Source organism: Astyanax mexicanus, chromosome 17, assembly GCF_023375975.1.
Source record: "Astyanax mexicanus isolate ESR-SI-001 chromosome 17, AstMex3_surface, whole genome shotgun sequence".
Classification (NCBI taxonomy): Eukaryota; Metazoa; Chordata; class Actinopteri; order Characiformes; family Acestrorhamphidae; genus Astyanax; species Astyanax mexicanus.
In genome coordinates, this window is record NC_064424.1 from 40,788,218 (window position 1) to 40,806,248 (window position 18,031).

The following is an 18,031-nucleotide window of genomic DNA, read 5'->3' on the forward strand; positions in this document are numbered from 1 at the left end:
CTGTATGTTTTTTACATTATACATTATATTCACATTATGAAAAGTCTTCTTTTAGATCCTGACAGGTACCAGGATGAAAAATGTAATAAGCTGCAGAACTAATTGATGATAAAATACAACAATGTACTAAAAATAAAGTATTAGTATAGTGTAGTACTAATAATTTTAATCCTCATTATCACCATTGAAGAGATCATCAAAGTCTATCTTTTAAATCTCTGTCCCTTCCTCCTGATCATCTGTCCCCTCTCCAATCAATTCTGTCTATTCTGCTCTGGTAAAAATGTCAAGAGAAGGAGGGAAGATGGGGTAAACTGACCAGACCGGCTCCAACACCCCCTCTTCCATTGTCTTCTCCCAACCCGTGCCCTGATCGTAAGGGTTTGGCCTTTCAGATTTTGGCTGATCCTGAAACCCTGTAGTTTACTCTGTCTACTTTAAAACTTGCATCCAGGGCTCTGTTAACACCCACCATCTTTTGCAGCATCTTGGTTCTCACAGCATCAATGGAGGTCAGTTGGCCAACTGACATACATAAAATCATCTCCTGTTGGAGCTCATTGTTGTCCTGCCACAATGTACCAAGCTGCAGATTCTTCAAGGGAGCTACTTTGCCTTTGCTCTTAAAAGAACACTGGTGCAGCATAGTATCCCAGAAGGGTGCTCCAGTATTTAGATCCCAGAGCTCCAGCTAGCTCAGAGACATTCACTAGCTTACTATGCAAACCAGTTCCGTGGTCAAGAAACATGGTAAAGGAGGTTCAGTAATATGTCGGTGTTCGGGGTCCTCATCACACTGTACTTGTACCCCCACTTTACAGCTTGGAGGAGCCCTCGGGTCAACACGGACAACACGGGTGTCTGTCTCCTCCTGGTTTGACTGCAGGGCGTGGATCTTTGAAGCCTGAACCCTTAACAAAATGTAAAATTTTTAACACATACCTGTATATTGAAGACACTGCAATTCTAGCATTCCATTCAAATGTTTTTATAGCATTGGATGTGTGATGAATTGTATGGAAAAGTGTGCTCATTTGTCTGTACAGGTTTTTAACTGAAGGAGCTATGCCAATTTCTTGATTATTTTTCAGGTTCGGCATTGGGATAGATGTAGTAAAAAGTTAAAAATAAGCCCCACAGGACATTTTTGTCCTGTTACCTGTCAGAATCTTAAAGATGACTCTTTAAGGATTAAGAAAAATCTCAAGATGTTTTTATTTAGTGCGCAGGAATTTAGTATAATGTGAAAACATACAGGCAAATTAACATTTTCTGCTAACTTTTGATATTTTTGTCCTAGAATTAAGTCAAAATGTGTAAAAAACTTAAAAATAACCATTCCATTAAATTCCTTGGTCCAGAATTGTATGGAAAAGTGTGCTCATTTGTCTGTATAGGTTGTTAACTTAAGGAGCTATGCAATTTAATTCATATTTTTTTCAGGTTCGAAATTGGGATAGGTGTAGTAAAGGGTTAAAAATAAGCCCCACAGGACATGTTTTTCCTGTTACTTGTCATAATCTTAAAGTAGACACTTCAAAGTTTAAGAAAAACCCCAAGATGTTTTTATTTAATGCACATGATTTTAGTGTAATGTGAAAACATACAGGTAAATTTACATTTTTGGCTATTTTTTCATATTCTTGTCCCAAAATCAAGTCAAAATGTGTAAAAAACTTAAAAATAACCATTCGGTTAAATTCCTTGGCCCAGAATTGTATGGGAAAGTGTGCTCATTTGTCTGGTTGTTAACTCAAGGAGCTATGCCATTTTCTTCATATTTTTTTTCCGGTTCAGAATTAGCATAGACGCATTAAAGGGTTAAAAATAAATGTCATGGGACATTTTTTCATCCTGTTACCTGTCAGAACCTTAAAATAGACACTTCAAAGATTAAGAAAAAACAGGTGGCGAAAAAAAATCCACTATGTGCTCGTGGACCTCTGTTTCCATCTAGACTATTAGTTTTATTTTTGATTTTTCACTTTTCGGCGCTAATAACTTTTAAACGGAGGGTGGTATCCAGCAGATACTTTCATAATCAGGATTGTAGGACCACAAAGAGTGGTGCACTCTATTCCTTTTACTGTTTGGGTTAAATTTGCCCAACGCCCTATTAGAGAGTCTTTTCCTTTTCTAGACCAACTCTCCATCTGTACACACTCATTTATTTACCTCCAAATCACTTCAGTGCAGTAACATGCATATTAATGTTCCCAAATAAGAACAGAAGCTTTAAGAAAAAAAAGCCACACCAATAGCTCCATATCTATAAGATTTATACACATAAAAATAACAGGGATGTTCACTTTGAGCCATGGGGAAAATCGCACACCCATTAATATTATGCAAAATGCCAACAACTCTATTATTTGTTATATTTTATATATTTACAAATTCAATAGCATTGCAGCAACAGTGTATGACACAGCAAGGTGGCAGCAAACACTCACCCTTAAATTTAATATAAATTTATATTTACAATACAGTGCCAAGTCTATTGTATATTAGTTTTTATAAATTTTTAAAATAAATAGAACTTAAACTATATTACACAGAAAACAAGTGTGTATGATACAGCTAGGTGGCAGCAAACACACAACCCCTTACACCTGTCAAGTTTTAGATTTAAAAATAAGGGATATTTTCCTCTGTCCGCTTAAAGCCGTCCCACCAGCCCAACGAAGGTTCAGTATCCCTTACATTTTAAGACACATGTAAACCACCTACACACTACAATTAGATTATCAGAATCTGAAATGTTGTGGACATTCCTACATATGTCATTCTTTTAATACAGCCAAATTAAAAACCCTTTTCTAGATATTAAAAAAAGTTAAGATTTCATGTCTTTTTTGGCATAAATGCACTCTTTTATATGATATATTTTTTATTTATTTAATGGATTTAAAATTGAACAAAGGGTGCGCAAATTCTGCAAAATGACTGTTGGTGACCTAAAAATAGTATCATGAGCTTTTACTAAAAGGACATGGACCAGATATATTCCATCAGTAAAAATAGTCCTAAGGGGCCTACACAATTAATAACTTTTAATTAATACTTCTTTCTTTTGATCACTCCACCCCTGATCAGTTCAGATAATTTCGGTCCTCTCACAAGCTGTATTTATTATTATTTTTTTTAAAGGTTTAATCTGTGTGTTTTATTTCGGAGACGAGTATTTTTAAGCAGCTATCAGAAAAAATCTCATCACAGTTTCCATGATTAGCCTATACCGTTACCTTTCTTTAAGAAAAATCGCTGAATATCCAGATATGTTTTAACATCAGCTGCTCCGACTAGCTGCTTGAACTCACAGCGACGGGGGGCTTCCCCACACTGACCCTCCTTTGCAAGCTGATTGGCTGTTTCTCCTGAAAGGCGGGACTTTCTCCTTGAACCGGCTCCACGATTGGTTAAGAGACACAGAGCGGTCAGTGCCCTGTCTCCTCAATAATATATATTTTATTATTTTAATACAATACGGGATATTTACGGAAAATACTAATACAGGAGGACGGCGGGAAAGAGGAGTAAAATACGGTAGTTTCCCGGCCAAAACGGGAGACTTGACAGGTATGCCCTTAAAGTTAGGAAACAGTGCCAAATCTACTGTACATTCAATGTACATATTTAAAAATGTAATAGAATTGAAACGGAATTACACAGAACAAAAAATAAGTGTGTATGATACAGCTAGGGGGCAGCAATCACGTGCAGCATTTAAAATTTGAATACAGTGCCAATTGTACTGTATATTAACTTTTACATATTTAACAAATTTAATAGCATTTAAACTAAATCAAACAAAACAATGACTCAGCTAGGTGGCAGGATACATGCACAACCTTTATGCTATTGATATTCAAAATATATCAGCTTTAATATTTTAAAAAAATTTTTTTTTAATTTTTACATTTTTTTAAATGATTGCTGCCACCTAACTGTATTAGATACACTTGTTTTTATTGTTCTAAATGCTATTAAATATTTAAATATGTAACATTTCATATACAGTAGAATTGGCACTGTATCCAAATTTTAAATGGTGTGCGTATTTGCTGCCACCTAGCTACATCATACACAATTGTTTTTAAATTTTCTGTGTGATTTGGTTTAAAGTCTATTGATTTTTAAATCATTTTATTATGACTGGAAAAGGACTCTCAGTTATTTTGGCATTAACACTAAACAGGCATTGCAAAAACAGTAAAAAGGAATGTTGTGTGTCACTCTGTGGTCCACCTGCCTTGATTATGTAGGTATCTGCTGGCCAGATCAGCTTTGCAGGTTGGAGCTTTATCATTGATCATTTTCTTTAATTTCCTTCAATACATTTTAATTGGACTGACATCCAGATTATTTGCAGGCCATGCCATTGACATTACAGTAAATGAAATAATGATTTGGTCCAATACCAATTTTGTAAGTTTGCCCACTTACAAAGACATAAACAGTATCATTTTAAGGGTAGGTTTATTTTACACTATAAAATTATCTAACTTTATTTATTATTTAGAAGAGAGAAATAAGGATGTGATCCCTCTGGCAAACAAGACTTAATATTTTTGCCAAAACCTTTTTGTCATCACAACAGTCAGTTTTTTTTAGTTAATGAAGAGGTTTGCACACATCAGGAGGAATTTTGCTCCACTGCTCTTTGCAGATCATCTCTAAATCATTAAGGTTTTGAGGCGGTCACTTTGCACTCAGAGCTTTAGCTTCGTCCATAAATTTTCTATGGGATTAACAACTATAGGCCACTCCATGACCTTAATGTGCTTCTTTTTTTTATTTGATGCCCTGGCTGTATGTTTTGGGTCATTGTCGTGCTGGAAGACGCAGCCACGACCTAGTCCTGGCGGAGGGAAGAAGGTTGTCACTCAAGATTTTACAGTAAATGGCTCTATCCATTCCTTCCTTACGTTTTCTTTGGATCATAGTCAGCATTTCTCTTCCTCCAAACAAGCAAGCAATTTGAGTTGATGTCAAAGGGCTCAATTTTTGTCTCATCTGACCACAGCACCTTCTCCCAAATCACTCTCAAAATGATCTTGGTGTTCAAAATCAAATACATTTTTACCTTTTAAAAAATTAGGGAATTAAAACCATTTTTTTTAAAGGTGAAATGTATGTATTTCTACCAAATCAATTGTATAAAAAATTATACAGGTCACTGTACATGCACTTGTGTGTGATTCAATCTCAAATGATTTATTCACACAGAAAAAAACATTTTCATATACAAAACTTTGATAATATCAAAGAAAAAATATTATTACAATTATAAGAAAGACAGAATAATCCAGTTAATGCTGGAAATGATGGTTTACTCCAGAGAGAAGTGCACTCCCAGAACCTCCCTGGTGCTCTGCAGAAGGCCACTGGCTGGGTCAAACTCCAGCGGCACTGATTGAACTTGGCTCTTCAGGTCTCGCTCCATCAGCTATAAAAACACAGGTGATTAATTTACATCCCAAAAATATATATAGTGCTGTCAATGTAACTGTTTACACAGTTTACACAGCCTGGTGATGTATTAGTGGCTTCATTTAGCGACATAAACACAGCGTTGATCACTATCGACCATATTATATAGTTAAGATTAAAACATCTTAAGAAAAAGAACAAGTGTGATTAATCATGAATGATCACAATATTGTTGTGATTAATCAGAATATTTTTTCACTTGTTGACAGCACAAAAAAAAGAATCTAAAAAGCAACAAATATCTTTAAAGATTACTGCATACTACATTAGTTTATTTATTCACATACCTCAAAATTATTCAACTCCAGCAGCTCGCTGATATCTTGTTCCTGCCTCGACAGAGGCTCGTTAATGGCTTTGGCTGCCTTGGACACATCTGGATTGTAATGCTTCTGCAGCGTCTGAACAGGTAAACATAAAATCAAAAATCAGCTGTTTCACATACAGCTCGTAACATATTGGCCCTGCTGTATCTTCAGCTTTATCTGAATTATTTAGTAAATTAAAGCATAAAGTGTGCATACCTTCAGATAATCATGTTAGAATAGTATGACTACCTCCTTCTACACTCTTACAATGTGATCAGCTGCACTCATCATATAGGACACTTTGTAGTTCTTTAATTACAGACTGTAGGCTTATATCGGTTTCTCTGCAGGCTTTATTACACACCCTTCACCCTGTACTTGAAAGGTCAGGAGCCCACAGGACCACCACAGAGTGGAATAATTACAGGACTACACATTTAAAAAAATCTAAATCCCATCAAATTTATTTACATAGCGAGAACAGAGGCAAGGAAAAAAAAAAAAAAAAAACTCACTCAGACTCAGAGGAGCAAGAAACCTTGGAAAAACCAAGTCTTACATATAAGAGGGGACCATCTTACCAATGATCAAACAGCTTTTAAATGAAAAACATCAAGTCATTATGCATTCACACAGGTCCAATATATTCATCTGTATAGCAACACGAGTAATGAATGCATTCTTTTTCCAGACCCTAACTTCCGGAAAAATCGTCATTATTTTATATACATATACTATTATATCACCAAAACCGCTGTGACTCTCAGCGCAGAGGATGCGGTGACAAGACAATAGTGCTTTTTCCTCGAATATGACTTACAACTGCTGCTTTTTTCATGCTGAAGATGTCAAACGATTTCTCAAAAAGACTGCATTTCACTTCATTAGGATCTATAGCCAACCACTCTTTATATTTGTAATTTATGAACCACCTGTCAGAAAATTTACATTCTCCTATTATGAGTTCTGTCTGTGGTAATACAAGGCTTTTTTTTTTACAGCCCGCTCACAAACAGCGTGGAGAGTGTGGATTGGTCTGTCGAAGCAGTAGTGAATCATGATAGCACCTGGGCATGATATAAGGTTGGTTGGAGGAGGATTAGAGCATTCTAACAGCTATGCAGTCAAGTGCTTGGAAAAAAACAGATTGATATATTTCTCTCTATTTTATTCTAATTTTTATGTTTTAAAAAATAAAACAAGACTGTTACCACTAGTAAACATACATATTTTTTCCAAAGAATAGTTTCTCTCATCCTCTAGTCCCTCATCAGTTCTTATAGGACACTGTTGGTAGACTATTTTTGGCTGGTGTATTATTCTCAGTCCAGCAGTGATACTAAAGTTTTTAAAAACTCCAGCAGCACTGCTTTGTCTGATCCACTCATACCAGCACAACACACACTAACACCTCATATACCACCACCATGCTAATCACTGCTCATCAGTGATGAGTGATGAGAATAATGACCCACCACCCAAATAATAATAATAATAATAGCTGTTCTGTGGTGATTTTCTCTCCTGTGGGGTTCTGAGTATTGAGGAACAGGGTGAAAGGAGGATAATAAAGAAAGAAACAGGATGTAGAAACAAGGAGGTAGTCATAAATAGACAAAGTTTAGGTGAAAGTTGTGTATGACAATAAGAGTCAAGACACTGTTTATTCACCTGTAGTTCCCATAGACTGCTCTCCAGAGCATGACACTTGGTAGGATCCTCCTCATCCATCAGATAAGGGTCATTGCAGAGCTCTAAGGAGAAGAGAAAAAAAAAAAAAAAGAGACAGACTCTTAAAGCTAAAAATATAATTCACTTACTTACTAAACATACAAATCACTCAACCATTAGGTGAGTTAAGTACACTTCAATGATTCCTCAGTAAAGGTAATTGTTCTACACTAGAAACACACAGCAGTTTAATACTTTTAGATCCGTACCATCAGCTGCACTGGGTCTGTGGATGAGAACTCTGCATGATGGATGTCTGCGAATGAGGTTGTATACAAATGGCAGTACTATGAGCAGGGCTGTAGGCGGAGCAGTCAATGCCAGACGGGACAGACGCTTGACAAAAGCAGCCACGAGATAGACCGGTAGATGACTGTAGACAGACGACCAAACATGGAAATTATAACAATGGAATGGTTTTAAATTTATTCAGTTATATAATTCACCAAAAAAACTTGTCAATCAGGGTCTTTCTTCATTCAAGAAGATGATTTACCTTGAGGAGAGGAAGATATTGGCTAGATGGAAGAACCGCGCTTTGTACTTCACATGAAACACTGAAGGATCCAGCAGGTTGTACAACTTTTTATAAAAATCAGGATAATCACTGTTTAAAAAGAAGAAAATCATTAGAATATACATAAATCAACATTTCACTACAAATATATAAAAAACTCAAAATGAGTAAATTGAAACTTGTATCCAGACTGTCCAAGAGTCAAAAAAATGAAAAAAGAAAAAGGAAACTTTGTGTAATGGCCTTGGAGGACCATCAAAAATGACAGCATTTTTAACTAGGCAACCTCTCTAGTACTAGACTGTGCCTGTTGATGTATATGTGAATATGTGTGTGGTGATTGGGTAAGGAGGTATGGCTGTGGATGGGGATGTAATTGAAAAGGCATAGTAAAACAATGTCTGTTTACTGTACTTCCGTAAATGTTACCTATAAAAAATATTTCAATAAAAACCTGATTACCTGATTTAGGGTAAAAAAACAAAACTAAAATCATGCTAATTAAAATACTTACAGATTGTGCTTATGGATGAGGACAAAAAGCCCATTCAGAGCCAGTAAACTGACTGCTCCACCTAAAGTCAAACAAACACAAAACAGCATGTTTTTTCCACTGTGTGAGACAATAATGTGTTAACACTAACCAGACGAACATGATGTTAACCATCAATAACAGCTTTGGCTCATTCTCACTGGTCCTGGACATTATGTGGGCAAAAATACAGGGAGACACATTTCAATCATTAACTTAAGGTGTTTTATTCAGGCCAGTTACCACAGGTGTATGAAACTTTTAAATATAATTTTTCGCATTTTCTCCCCAATTTACATGAGCAATTACCCAACCCACTCATTAGGACTCCCCCTATCACTAGTAATGCCCCAACACACCAGGAGGGCGAAGACTAACACATGCTTCCTCTGATACATGTGAAGTCATAAACCGCTTCTTTTCGAGCTGCTGCTGATGCAGCATTGCTGAGCAGCCAGCGCGCTTGGAAGAAAGCGCAGCGGCTTGGTTCCGGTACATCAGCTCACAGACGCCCTGTGCTGTGGACATCACCATAGGAGTGATGTGAGGAGAGAACGCCATCTACCCACCCGGAGGGAGCAGGGCCAATGGTGCTCCCTCTAAGCGCCGGCAGCTTGATGGCAAAGCTGCATGAGCGGGGGTTCAAACCTGCGACCACTCGCTCATAGTGGCAGCGCTTTAGACCGCTGGACCACTCGGCGCTTCCTTCCTAGATCTTTTAACATGGTAAACACGCAGGCTACAGTCGGAAAATTCTCGCCTATGAACAGCGAAAGAGCTAGAACTTAGCACGGGTAGCGGGTAATGCTAAAGCTGCCAGAGTTAGCAGCAGGCTAAGGCTGATAACGTTCACCTCTGAACAACGAAAGAGCTAGCACTTAACGGGTAAGGCTATTAACTCTATATTAATGCCTGTGGTGTTTTCAGAACTGGATATTATTAAAGCTTCTATAGGTTTAGATATAGACCTGTCATAATACCCATGTTCAATGATATATACGATTTTGTCATTTTAGAAGCCAGATTTTGTTTATTTTATGGCCATTTAATAAGGCTAATTAATGCTAATATAAGACTTATATTATATATGGAAATAAAAAGGCTTACATATCTTACAAAAATAAACCGTAAATACAATAGGAACACTGAGCCAACATGTAGACTTGTTGTTTGTGAATGTTCATTTTAATAGGCTCAACCTGGTAAAAAGTAAAAAGGGTTATGACGATATATATTTAAAAATACAACATCCTTTTTGTTTGTTGCCTGAGCGATGCTCGCTATGTTATATTTTATGTTTCACGAACAATTTTCACAGTAAAATAAATTGTGTTAATTGTAATTCAATATGTAATAAGAAAAAGGGCTTTCGTGTGCTTGGTTTAGAAAAAAAAATCTTTATATAGTTATAGAAAATGTGCTATATTTTGATATATATTGTTATCGGGATATGAAGTTATGAAGTTGTCTTTATTAGGGTATTCATTTTTGGTCATATAGGTGTATAGGTTTGGTCATGTAGGTATCCCAATACTTTTGTAAATATGATGCATCACAATGTTATTACTCTGCCCTGAACATTTTAGAAAAAAAAAAAATAAAATAATTGTTCAGCCTTTAGTAATTGATCTCAGCACTATGGACTCACCAACATCATACGCTGCAGTCAGAAAGTCGATCATCAGTGTGGGGTCGCTCATATGGGGCATAATGGTGTCGTGAAGAATGACTAACACCTTTTTATACATGCCTCCAGGCAACTGAAACAAAGAATAAAGCCAAGGTAAAGAGCATGCAGCCTCAAAGCCAAGCAAACACTGTACTATATAGCCCAAATAAGTGCCAAGACTACCAGCTTTAACACTAACACCAACGTATGGGAGTTCTACTGTACCTTATACTTCAGAAAGGTCAACCACATCTGCTCAAACGCTCGCCTGTGCTCCTGTATGAGGCGGTGGAAATAAGAGGATAAAGTCATTCCATGTTTCAAGTCACTTCAAGAAAAGGTATCAGTCAATGGTTTGGACACATCACTTCTCTTTCAATATGTTTTTAGTTATTTATTTTAACCTTGTAAATTTAATATTGAAGATATTAAATCTACACAGGAATATATGCAGAATTATTTACTAAACAAAAAGTCTTAAACAAACCAGAATATGTTTTATATTTTAAATTCCTCTAAGTAGCACATTTAGCTTTGAACACAGATCTGCACACTCTTGGTATTTTATCCTCCTAGGACCTGGCGTCCACATGTGTGGACATCACATTTTGGGTTTGGGTATAGACCAGACACAACACAAAATTTGCTCTACAAGGGCCTGGTGTCTTCTTATGAGCCCATTACACTGACACCTAGTTTAACACGTTATAGTTTCGATTTTGTTCACAAATTTAAATAAACAGTAAATACAGTAAAAGTTATGCCTTCATGTTGAAGCCGCACTTCAAATAAGCCACATTGCTCAAAAGGACACAATTGTTGTTTCTACTTTTGTTTTGTACTTTGTTCAGTCATAAAATAACTTAATTGTGTTCTAAAATAAAACTAAAGTCCTCACATGTGGACATCATTTTTCTCATAAACTACTTTATGTAAAAAGATAATTCTTTGTTTTTACACTAATCATGTGCCAATTAGATTAAATAGCAAAGTGAAATAAAAAATGCATGCCATGCAAGAGTTTGGGTTTTAGGAGGTTATTCTCAGTGTCTTCATGAGGGAGAGTCATCTGGTTTTCAAGTTTTCTCAAGAGTCTTGAAGGAGTTTCTGGAGGTGCTGAACAATAGTTGCCGCTTTTCCTTTTTTACTGTTTACTACGCAATTCCATACATATCCCTTAATTGTTTTTATGTCATTAATAATAATCTACAATGTAGAAAATAAATAAAATAATGTAATAAAGAAACAAACTGAACTAGATGGTGTGTCCAAATTTTTGACTGGCACTACACACAGACAGAAACATGGTGAACACTGAGAGCTTTAAGAGATTCCACCTACTTTCAGTTTGACAGCTTTCCAGTCTTCTTGATTGGCTAAAAAGGCAACAGCAGTGTTAGTGTGAGGAAATTAACAAGTTTGTAAGTATAATAGTTCGGGCTGCAACGATTAGTCAACATAAACAATAAAATAAAATGTTGATTAAATATATTTGTTCACTCCAATCTCCAGTTCTGACATTAAATAATTAATTTGATACTGCTCCGCACCACACAAAGTGCTGGAGACAGAAACGCAATAGGGGTGGGTTAAGGGCTGCTCACTTAATCAGTTTACACTCATCGGTTTACAACAGATTACATTAGGCCTGGTACAATATCTATTTTTGTTGGTGAGATATTTTTTATTAACAATTTTCAGAAAAGTTGGATTTTTTTTTAAATATTCAAATTAAATAAATAAAAAAAACCTGTTTTTAAACAAAGATGACACACTTGCTTTTTCATATTAATGTGCTCTCCTTGCTAAGAAAAACTAAATAACCAACATTTATTGTATGACAGGTCTGATATTTATTGCAAGAGGCCTAGATTACACACTGTATTTACCTTCTGGGCATCTAAATCCCATGTGAAGATGTTTCTATCATTTCACACTGCAAAAATAATATCTTAGCAAGTGAAATCCTCTTAATTGCAGTCTAAATTATCTAATACTTCTCATTTAGAAATAATTAAAAGTGATAATATAAGAAGTAATAACTATATGTAACTCCCTTGTACTTGTTTTAAGTGATTTAATCTATTAATAACTAAATACAAATTATCAAAAATATTGGCAGAATACAGCACTTTTAATAGATTACATTACCTTAAAACAAGGAGAAATGTGTCAGAAATAACTCAAATATTGTTATAGATATCTGACAACCTCACAAAATAAGAAATGTCATACAGTTCTAGAAAAAAATAGGAGACCATATAAAAATTATGAGTTTCTTTGATTTTACCTAATTGAAAACATCTGAAAAAATATAATCAAGAGGAAGATTGATGACCACAAGCCATCAAACCAAGCTGAGCTGCTTGAATTTTTGGACCAGGAGTGGCATAACGTTATCCAAAAGCAGTGTGTGAGACTGGTGGAGGAGAACATGATGCCAAGATGCATAAAAACTGTGATTTAAATCCAGGGTTATTACACCAAATATTAATTTCTGAACTCTTAAAACTTTATGAATATAACTTGTTTCTTTGCATTATTTGAGGTCTGAAAGCTCTGCATATTTTTTTTTTGTCTTTTTAGCCATTTCTTATTTTCAGCAAATAATGGCTCTAGATAACTATAATATTTTTATTTGGAATTTAGAAGAAATGTTATCTGTAGTTTATAGAATAAAACAACAATGTTCATTTTACTTAAACATATACCTATAAATAGCAAAATCAGAGAAACTGATTCAGAAACAGAAGTGGTCTCTTAATTTTTTTCAGAGCTGTATATTTACACTTAATTTAGGAGGAGTAGCTTACTAAGGTTTCAGTTTTTGCAGTGTAGGAACAGAAGTCATACCCACAGAAGGCAGAGACTGAGGACACAGCAAAAATAATCGTTGACTAATCAGTAAAAATAATAAACAGATTAGTTGACTAGCTAAATTTTCATTAGTTAAGACCTGAATATCAGTATTTTAGGGTAAAATTAAAAGGAGGACTGAGGCTGTAGAGCACTGAGTACTCACTTTCTTGCTGGATGAGGAAGTTGGTGATGTCTGAACTCTTGCTGGGCATAGTGATGTTCGTGAGCAGTGTGAACACGTTGGTCTGGTACACAGGCAACACAGCCTATAGATTAGAAGAAGAAAATTATTACATTGTTTTCTTCTTCAGGAATATCTACTGAAGGTTCATGGATTGATGATTTCTCTGCACAAACACGTCTAAAAGCCTAATAAGTCCACTACATGGATGAAGGTATTGGGACACCTGCTCATTCACCGTTACTTATGAAGACGTTTTCTGCTTTTGTTGTGGGAATTGTCTCTACTGTCCAGGGAAGTACTCATTCTACATTAGAGAGCACTGCTGTGAGGATTTGACTACATTTATTGACAAGGGTTCACTATTACTGCAGAAAACACAGTCCCACACCATGGGTCAAACCTAAAGTTGCTTAATGCATTCATCAGAAGGGGTGTTCACAAATATTTTTTTTTACATTACACGTACAGCACACATTTTTTGATGGGCAGAATTTTTTATTTCCACTGAAACTTAATAATCTTGCATAAAAATGTTTCTTAAAAAAATACAATAAAATTTGGACTTAGATCATTGAATCAACTAACTTGGCTGAGTTTCATTTCATCTCCAGGACCACAACTAACAACCTTCCATTTAAACCATCAAGAGTGGAGACTAAACGTTTGGATGTTCTAAACATGACCTTAAACATAAAAAGGTTTTCACACAAGTCCTAAAAGTAGATAAAGAGAACCCAGTTAAACAAATGAGAAAAATATTATACTTGGTCATTCACTTATTGATAAATATGAGCCAATATTAAATATTTGTAAATAGCAAATGCATGTGAACCTTTGCAGTAACTCAGTAAGGATCAGTTCTGCACACCGGCCTGCAAGAATTCTAGCCCATTCTAGCCCCTCTGTACAGAACAGCTCCAACTCTGATGTTGGTGGGTTTTCTCACATTAACTGTTCACTATAGGACCTTCCACAACATTTCATTTTATATTAAGGTTATATTAAGGTGGCTTGGCCACCTATTCTTCTTGAACCATTCTGCTTATGGTAGAAATACTTGTGTGCTTAGGGTCGTTGTCTTGCTGCATGACCCACCTTCTCAATATTCAGTTCATTGACAGATGTCCTGACATTTTCCTTTTGAATTTGCTGATATAATTCAGGATTTAAGGTTACATCAATGATGGCAAGCCATCCTGGCCCAGAAGCAGCAAAATATACCCAATCCATGATACTACCACCACCATGTCTCATAGATAGGATGCATTTATTCCTTTCTTCAAACATAATGCTTTTGGTTTAAAACAAAAAGTTCTATTTTGGCCTCATCCATCCAACAAAATGCTTTTTTTTTTTTTTTTTTTTTTTAAACACCTATTTCTAATCCTAAATGTTTTCATACTTTTGGCCCTCACATATTACGTCACATACATGTAATATTGGCTATTTTTTCTTCAAGTGTAATTTTTTTTTTTTATCTCAGTTGTTTAACATTTGTTTCTACTTTAAGGACTTCTGATGATGTTTTAGGTCATATTTATGCAGGAATACAGACAATTCTCAAAAGGGTTCACAAACTTATACCACTGAAACATCACAGAGAGAAAGATATAAGGAATATTTATATATATTCAGGCACATACCTGTTTGTTTTTGTCCATGATTTTGGCTATGTTGTCTCTAATGGAGCTCATGACATAGTAGCGAACGTCATCCATTTCTAGGAACTCCTGAAACCTGGATATGAGCAGGGCCATGTCCTCCGTCTCTGAGAGCAGACACCGCACCACTGCCTGCAGATTAACACACATTTCAAAGCTTCCAACCCAACAATACTCACATGTACTCACATCTGCCCATCCAAAGGAGACGTACTCACCAGTATAAGCTCTATGGGGAAGTTGAAGTGCTCACTCCATTCCTGCTTCTGCAGAGGGTGCTTCCCTTCAGCTGCTGCAAACTTCATTAGAGTACAAAGAGCAGCCTCCTACAATGAAAATTGCATGGGTGTAATGAAAAAGAAGACCCAACAGGTATATAAGCAGTTCTCTGATGTGTTTATCAGTGCAGCTCAGTCAGTTCACCTTGACCTGGAACACTTCATGACTAGTATTCTCCAAAAGCAGCTCCACACAGTCATTGTAGCGATGTCTCACAAATATGTGGTATTTTTCATCTGCATCTCGATCCCCTACGGAAATTAAAAAACATTTTTTAATGTCAGTTTCTAACACAGGTATTAAGCTTAGTCCAATATAGACACATTTGTGACACTTTGACATCACCGAAGAGCTCCAGAGTGGCAGATGCTCTGCACTGTCACTAGGTTTGAAGAAGCTGCTCATCACTAAGGGAACCAAGAGATCAAGCTGATCTAATAAGACCTCGCTTCTCCCGTTCTGCCTTTAACTCTGAGAACTTTTTTCCACTGCTTTCTGTAATAACTACATTAATAGCATAGTAATGTACTTTTATTTGCAGTACTTCACTACTACATTTAATAATAAATCACTTGCAATACTTAAGTACTAAAAATGTTGAATACTTTAGTATTTCCACTTGTACTTTTTCTCAAGTCTGGCTCCTTAGTACTTTATACATGTCTACTCATAATGTGCAGTATAAATGTCCAACTGACTTAAAAATTGATGGTAATATTCTCCAGATTTTTGATTATCAATACTTTTATTATGTATATTTGTTTATATCGTTAATACATATTTTCTGCTTCTGTTTGCCTTGCTATTACTTTGCTGCTGTAACACTGTGCATTTCCCCACTGTTGGACTAATAATTACTTATCTTATCATTGATACGATAAGAATATGTAACATGATACACTGCCTTACCAAAAAAAAAAAGTCTCCACCTGGATTTAAGTAAGTAAATGATGTGGGGTTGGTTGATGCTGCAGTTGGTCTGCAGGTTTAGGATCAGTAACAGTATGTGCTGAAAGAATGAGATCAGCTGACTACCTGAATATACTGAATATAGACCAGGTTATTCCATCAATAGATTTTTTCTTCCCTGATGGCACGGGAATATTCAAAGATGACAATACCAGGATTCATGGTGTTGGAATTGTGAAAGAGTTCAGGGTACAGGGAGCATGAGATCATCATTTTCACACATGGATTGAGAGAGAGTTCACCAGAAAGTCCAGATCTTATTGAGAATCTTTGGGATGTGCTGGATGGAGAAGAGCTGCTTTGTGCAGTGGTCAGACTCTACCATCATCAAAACTGCTGCAAGATCTTTGTGAAAAATTAATGCAGCAACACTAGATTTAAATAAATCTGAAGCTTATCTAAACAATGCCACAGCTGCAATCAAACCTAAAGGTGGTCCAATGAAATTTTAAGAGTGTAAGCTTTTTTTTGACAGGCAGTGTCTGATAAAATATTGATGTATTGTCCAGCTCTAGGTATATTTGGACATTTAGTCTACATATAATGTCTGAGGGTCCTGGGGGTCTTCACGTCAGCTGTCTAAATGTGTAGGAATGTCTTCTTTAAAGCCCTGAAATCCTACCTTCCACTATTTCTTCTTCTTTAGGAAGCTGACCAACATACAGGTCTCCTCTCTCCAGCAGAGCACAGAAGATTTTCTGACAGGCTGCGATGGCAAAAAGCACCTCCTTCTGTTTATCGGACTGTAAAAGTGAGATAAACACACGTTTTCATATTTATTTATTTCATAAAAACACCAGATAAACACACACTAGCTAATTTACTGTTGTGCTGTTTACTGAAAACCCGGGTTATTCCTGATTATTCTTACCTGGAGGAACTCCAGCACGTCGAATATCTCGTTAGCATGTTTTCTGCTCTGTAGAATGAGCTGTGTTTTGGAGTTTATCGCTTTTTTAGAGGAGGTTTTGCAGGATTCTGTCTCGCTCTGTTTCACGCTGTTCTCTCTGGACGGCGCCATGTTTACCAGCACTGTGAGGAGCCACGCTGCTGCTGCAGCCGAACAGCGCGACCTGTAGCGCCTCCAGCGGCCGGAGGATATCTGATGAATTTACTCAGTCATTAATATAAACAATTAACTAATATTTATATTTTATAATATACAGTACCAGTCAAAAAGTATATGTATAAAAAAAAATCTTATTCAATGTTTTTTTTTCTTTTTTTAACATTTATTTTCTACATTGTAGATTAAAATAAAGACATGAAAACGGGCACAGACCGGGATTCCACTGGTTCAAATCCCTGTCATGCAGCTTGCTATCCGCAGCTGGAGCCCTGAGAGAGCACAATTTGCCTTGCTTTCTCTGGGTGGGTAGATCATATCCGTCAAGTTTTGGATTAAAAAATAAGACGAGGCTGAAGTTGGTTTGATATTCGCAGCTCCAGATTCGTTTGGTTCGATATTCGCAGCCTCGTATTCCCCGGCTGAAGTTGGTTTGATATTCGCAGCTGCCGCTTCACTGAAGCACCGTGAACTAAAGGGAGCGTTCACAAACACCCGCTGTTTATATTAAACACCTCACAGATCAACACTGAAGGAGATAGAATGAAGAAAAGCAGTACATCTGTTTATTAACAATGTAAATATACAATATATTATTAAATATAATTTTGTATATTGTAAAATATTTATTTTAATTACTGAATTTATAATTATATATTACAATAAATAATTAAATATATATTTAATAAAATTATATTTTAAAAGCCATTGCGCTCAAATAATATGAGGCAGATGTTCAAGTGTGATTTTGAAGAACTTTTTC

The 18,031-nt window shown here is 36.0% G+C and overlaps 1 protein-coding gene across 1 annotated transcript; it reads right to left on the reverse strand.

Annotated features, from left to right (window-relative positions):
• Nucleotides 1-5,201: 5,201 nt before the first annotated feature.
• Nucleotides 5,202-17,256, reverse strand: noc4l (nucleolar complex associated 4 homolog). The gene is made up of 15 exons (XM_007246051.4): nucleotides 17,074-17,256; nucleotides 16,825-16,945; nucleotides 15,378-15,484; nucleotides 15,173-15,280; nucleotides 14,937-15,086; nucleotides 13,273-13,375; nucleotides 11,592-11,626; nucleotides 10,476-10,526; nucleotides 10,230-10,341; nucleotides 8,564-8,624; nucleotides 8,029-8,139; nucleotides 7,742-7,905; nucleotides 7,473-7,555; nucleotides 5,781-5,894; nucleotides 5,202-5,449 (listed from the first exon to the last, which is right to left on the reverse strand). The coding sequence occupies exons 1-15, from the start codon at nucleotides 17,221-17,223 to the stop codon at nucleotides 5,333-5,335; spliced, it is 1,587 nt and encodes a 528-aa protein (XP_007246113.3). The 5' UTR covers nucleotides 17,224-17,256; the 3' UTR covers nucleotides 5,202-5,332.
• Nucleotides 17,257-18,031: the final 775 nt, after the last annotated feature.